The sequence below is a fragment of the Mytilus edulis genome, chromosome 12 (genome assembly GCF_963676685.1).
Source record: "Mytilus edulis chromosome 12, xbMytEdul2.2, whole genome shotgun sequence".
NCBI classification, from domain to species: domain Eukaryota; kingdom Metazoa; phylum Mollusca; class Bivalvia; order Mytilida; family Mytilidae; genus Mytilus; species Mytilus edulis.
Window position 1 is genome coordinate 18560713 of NC_092355.1, and position 6000 is coordinate 18566712.

Below are 6000 nucleotides of genomic sequence, written 5' to 3' on the forward strand. Positions count from 1 at the left end.
CATTATATAATGCAACTAAAGCACATACTGCATTGTAGCAACATAATTAACAGTTCATAAAAACCTAATTAAAAAGCAAGTCCATAAATAGAAATAAAACTGATTCCTCTAATGATGAGTTTAGGAACCATAAATGCCTGCAGCTGGTTAACCAATGCCAACAAGACAGGAATGATTCAATGTTTGTTTTAAATGTGTAATTAATTTTTATGCATCGTCATACATGTACATCGTTAGATAAATATATAAAAAAGAAGATGTTGTACGATTGCCAATAAGACAACTCTCCACATGTACAAGAGACCAAAATGACACAGAAATTAACAACTATTATAATAGGTCACCGTAGTAGTGAAAGAAAATAATAATTGTAATATTGTTACATACATGTATACATTTGCATATACGAATAAAATATACAATTGCCTGGTATACGTCAACAAGACAGCAACCCATCGATACACATTTATGTAGAGTCAGTATTTTTGTTGATTGAGGAAAAAGGAAAAAATGATATGTTCATGAATATTTGCACGAATATATCATGGTTTAGCTAAAGTCTGCATAAAACCCTACGGAAAACTTGTTCCTTTTTAAAGATTTAGATTTTTTTTTTAGAAATACCCATGAAATCCACGAAAACTGTTATCTAACCTACACTAACTAAGAATCCACAGTAACAAAAATTTAAAAAAAAAAAAAAAAAAAAAAAAAAAAAAAGGATATATCTTATCTGTTATTTTAGGTTGAAGATATAGAATCAAAAATGGATTTGCTCATCGATATGTACAAAGAAGACAGAAAAATACTCTTACAATCTGCTCAAAGACAGTCGTCATCAAACCCGCCATCACATACAGAAATTACTTCCTGTTTGAAAAATTCTTTAACGGCTCCTCGTTCAATTTTACAAGACAAAATATCAAGTGAACCATCAACTCCTACAATTCGTAATACAGAAAAAGCAATGCAAAGAAATCTATCTGATTTAGGACAACGAATCAAAAAACGTGTTACTTATCGTTTACTATCGTTAAACGAATCCGAAAAGCCTTCAAAACATTTAGACAAGCAAAAATCTAGACGCTTATCGAGTGACTCTGCGTCTGATACAGACGACAAAGAATTCGTATTTGAAGACAGAAATGAAGAATCAAAAAGTGAACCGGAAGTAAATTATTCAGTCGAAGAAGAGACACGGACAGATCCGATTCCGACACATAATCAAAATAATCATTCCATAAAAGGAAAACGGAAACTGTCGTCAAAACGGCGGGAAAAAGCCAGTGATTGTAATGATTCTGTATGCAACAGTTATGGGAGTTCAAAAGATTTTAATTGTTAACACTCTTTTATATTAAAGTTTTGTTATTTACAATTTTTTTACTTATATTAAAACCCTGTCTTTGACATGTAGTTGTCAGACATTCATACCGTTGATAAGTTGTCACTTCTTATGGATCAAGATGCATGACTCGGGTTGTAAACTAAAATTAAGAATCAATATATTATGGACTAGTATCATATGTGCTTAGTTCTGAAATCAATTCAAAGACACTAGATGGGATAGTAGCATATTATGATAATATGTTTGCCTTCTCAAACAAGGTTCGTCTCTTCAATTCTTAAGATATAGTCTGCTAGTTTTCATCTTAAATGGAATTCGTCTTTTCCTTCACTCCATCTGCGTCCAAAAAATTACGGGTAGATTCCAATTGTCGTAATCATAATCTTATCCTTATATTTTCAATTGTGTTATTACTGAAAGAGACTTAATTCCTGGTTTGTACTTGATTTACCAACACAACGGATGTGGAGAAGGAACTGCACATAATTATGCACCATTCCGGAGAATCTGACTTCACATTATTGGTTCCGTTCGTAATGATCTGTCTTTAGTTGTCATGTGATGTATGTCCTTTTGTCTTTATTTTTTGGCCATGACATTGTCTTTTGTTTTATTGTACCAATTTGTTTATGCCTTCTTGGTATCTTTTCACTCTTTTATTAAATTTAAGACTTTTCTACAGATGTACAATATGCGTATAATACGTAAGTAAATATTCGGGGCCTTTTATAGCTGACTCTATGGTATAGGCTTTACTCATTGTTGAAGGCCGCCGTACGGGGATCTATAGTTGTTAATTTCCGGTCATTTTGGTCTCTTGTGGAGAGTTGTCTCATTGGCAATCATACCACATCTTCGTTTCTTATAATTTAACCTTATTAGTGATAACCTTCCTAAATTGCGCCCAAAAAACTACGAACATGAAACTAAAAAGGGCCTAAACATAACTGTTACAAACTGTCAAAGTGTACTACTTACTGAATAAATAACCTCCCTAGTTTTATTTCACATCAACGTACTCTTCTATGAATACATAATAACCGTAGAAATTAGTTAAAGGATATAGTTTACCTATAAAGCCATGTTTGTATGACGGTGTCCTCTTTGAATTACTACTATACGGTATGTAATTTGTGTAAAGTTGAAGGCCGTACGATGACCTATAGTTGTTTATATCCTTGTCCTTATGTCTCTAGTGGATAGTTGTCTCAATAGCAATCATACCAAATTTCCGTTTTATAGTGACCTAAAACTACTTTAATTTAACGCTAGGAATATACTTATAAATACTTTAAAAATTTAATAAGGCTACATAGTTTTATGCTGTTTTCAGATTGGATATAGAATAAAAAAAGTTATTTACTTTAAAAACAAAAATTAAAAAAAACAAGTGGAGTAAATATCCCTTATGGAAATTACAGATTTTAGTACATTTTAGTACATTTTGATATTATTTTCTGTCAGAAATGCAGGCATGATGCTCGGTTATATCTTCTAATTCAATTCACTGTAAACATTTGGAAAATGTTTCAAACTTATCTATAGTCATGTCGTCTCTGTCAGTTAGAATCGGTTTGCCTATCCGATACAATCGACAAAAAGTAAAAACACAAAAATACAGAACTCCGAGGAAAATTCAAAAAGGAAAGTCCAAAATCAAAAGGCAAAATCAAAAGTCCAAACACATCAAACGAATGGATAACAACTGTCATATTCCTGACTTGGTACAGGCATTTTCTAATGTAGAAAACAGTTATATTGTTAAACAGTCAAAGGTGCATTAATGAAAATGTATACTCATTGTGACATTGTTACTTTCTTTAATGAAAACAAACCTTTTTATTCACCAATATCATGACAAACTAAACACAAACTTGAACCATTATCGCATCTAAGAGCTTGTGTTTCATTTGATAACTTTCAGGATTGCTGCAGTTAGGTTTCTTAACTCAATGCCCATGTTGGATGTCATCTCGACTTTGTTAATCGTTATGGAATACGTGTACATGTAACTTATCAGGGGCGGATGCAGGAATTTTCGAAGGGGGGGGGGGTGCTAACCCAGGTAACCCAGGGCAAAAGGGGGTGCAAAACATATGTCCCGATACAAATTCATTGATCGGCAAAAATAAAGGGGGGGTGCGCACCCCCGGAACCCCCCCCCCCCCCCCCCCCCCCTGGATCCGCCACTGCTTATATTCCATATGTCACATCCGCTATCTAACGTAAGTCTATTCTCTTGAGAGGAAACATATGATTTATTACAGAATTCATTGTTATCAAAAGCAACACGACAGAGTGGTTCATTGTATTTGTTTTTGTGATAAAACCATGTTGGTAAAACATTAAGGAGCAATAATACAAACAGCTCAACACTAATTACATGTAGCAACATATCAGATCGCATATATGTTGTATGTCTTTTCTTGGACATATGTAACTTCGACCTATTTAAAATTAAAAAAAATACATTGATAAAATTGGAGCAATACACGGTCATGGTTTGTGGCAATACTTGTTCACGGTTGGTGTTGACACGTGGACAAACGTGTACAGTGTTTGTAAAACCACTTCGACAAGGTTTTTGGCAATACCGTGGTTTGAAGCAATACGTATGCAGTTTAGAAACTGTGTAGTTTTCTATGTTTTTTTGCAATATAACTGTTATTTTGTATGTCCACACTTTCTAAAATGGAATGTAGAAATTCAAAGAAAAATGTACAGTAGAAGTCTTTCAAAAAGTGTCCAATGCAACAGCATATTAGCGCGGTAATACAGATTGATTGGTTTATATTTGCTTAACGTTCAGTGGCAAAAATTTCAAACACATTGAGGCGTAGAACATATACAAACATAATTCAATAGGTAAGTTGTTTAAAGTGGATCTATCGGAATGAAAGGCAGTAATTTCAGTGGTTGTCATAAAACTTTGCTCAGGGCTCGGAGCACAAAATCATGCTCGAACGATTAAATCAGGCATATTGATTGGCTGAGTTTGTGGTATGAGTCCCAAAAACTGACTCGAAACTTTTATGACTTCAAGGCCAGATGCCACTTGAAAAACAAAGGTAAAATTGGGGAAAGGAATAGAAGGAAATTTTGACAAACAACAGGCAACATATATAATCGTCTACAAGTTGTTGCAAGATTTCTTTTTTAACGTGCAAATACATTATAACTGGCATGGGTACTATCTCTTAATTATGCATTAGGGTTTTCGATACATTGTTTTACAAACTAGTCAAAACTAAATTTTATCATCGGTACAAGGACATCATTCGTAAACATAAATCAACATGCAGACATCTTTTGTCAGTTACTCATGGTATTCCTTTATTAATTTATGAATATAATTGTCATGTTGCTTACTAAGTACTTGTGTTACTTATTCTGACATTGGCTTAAAGTTATAGGGGGAAGGTTGATATCACACAAAACATGTTTCACCCCGCCACATTTTTGCGCATGTTCCATGTTAGGAGTCTCTGGCCTTTGTTAGTCTTGTATGATTTCTACTTTTAGTTCACTTATATGTTTAACAGTTTAGTATGGCCTCTGTTATCACTGAACTAGTACACATTTTTGTTCAGGACCAGCTGAAGCACTCCTTTAGGTGCGGGATTTTCTCTTTGTGCTGAAGACCTATTGGTGGCCTTCGGTTGTTTTTTGCTCTTTGGTCGCGTTTTTGTCTCTATGATACATTCACCATTTCATTTTTCAATTTTATTGGATGTGACGTCTCAATTCCGAATGGATTTTGCTGTAAAACAAACCATCCCACACAGCCAATAAAAAAAACTATTTTCATGAAATAAGATATACAATGTATAATGTGTTTTAAACATCTAGTTATAATAATCTATCATCATCACTCATAATTTGTTTTGTAACCTACAAACTCATTAAAGAGTTAATTAAAAAATGTATAACACTGTTTTTATTTTTTAACATGCTAAAAGCGTCACACTCTACTCCATACGGGGCATCGAATTTACATCGTCGTTACTGCCTCTCGATCATTTCTCGGGCAATTGTTAATGCTTTGTCAAGTGCAGTTTTAGTTTGCTAATAGCTATATGGATTTCTTGGTAGCTTTCTTGCCGCGAGTGCTGAAGTCGTTGGTTCTATTTTCTACCGGGTCGAACCAATAACTTTAAAATTGGTATAAGTTGCTTTGCCGCTTACTAAGCAGCGTTAAAGAGTTATAGCAAAGACTGGTCGGGACAGGGTCAAAATATTTTTTCAAGGCTAAGAGATATGTTTATATTAAGATTGTTGCCTTGTGAACCAGCACTTTGAAAATTAAACTTATTGAAATGGTATACCGTTCAAAGCCGAGTTAAAATATACGTATGTTGCTTTAGCATATTCTCGTTATGAGCATATCTTGACAATGGACATGAAACCGCTATCCATCAAAGGCACCATGATCAAATCCCAACATTTTCATATGAATGGTTATGGCTCCTCAACTTTGTACTTCATTTTTGGCCTTTTAAACCAATTTGATTCGAGCGTCATGATGAGTTATTTGTCGACGAAACTGACGTCTGACAAACAAATCTTGAAGCCTGGATTTTTCTATTGTATGTTTTTGTACTAAAAGAAGGATAACTCAACCTTAAAATTCAGTACGAATTTACATTTGACAT

At 33.9% G+C, this 6000-nt stretch overlaps 1 protein-coding gene across 5 annotated transcripts in view; it reads left to right on the forward strand.

Annotated features, from left to right (window-relative positions):
* Positions 1-1378, forward strand: part of LOC139497907 (potassium voltage-gated channel subfamily KQT member 1-like) — a 144261-nt gene extending 142883 nt beyond the window's left edge. For all 5 annotated transcript variants that reach the window (XM_071286146.1, XM_071286149.1, XM_071286151.1 and 2 more), the window contains one exon: positions 746-1378. In XM_071286146.1, the coding sequence (XP_071142247.1) occupies positions 746-1345 (600 nt within the window). In that variant the 3' untranslated portion in view covers positions 1346-1378. The remainder of the gene's footprint in view (positions 1-745) is intronic.
* The last annotated feature ends 4622 nt before the right edge of the window (positions 1379-6000 follow it).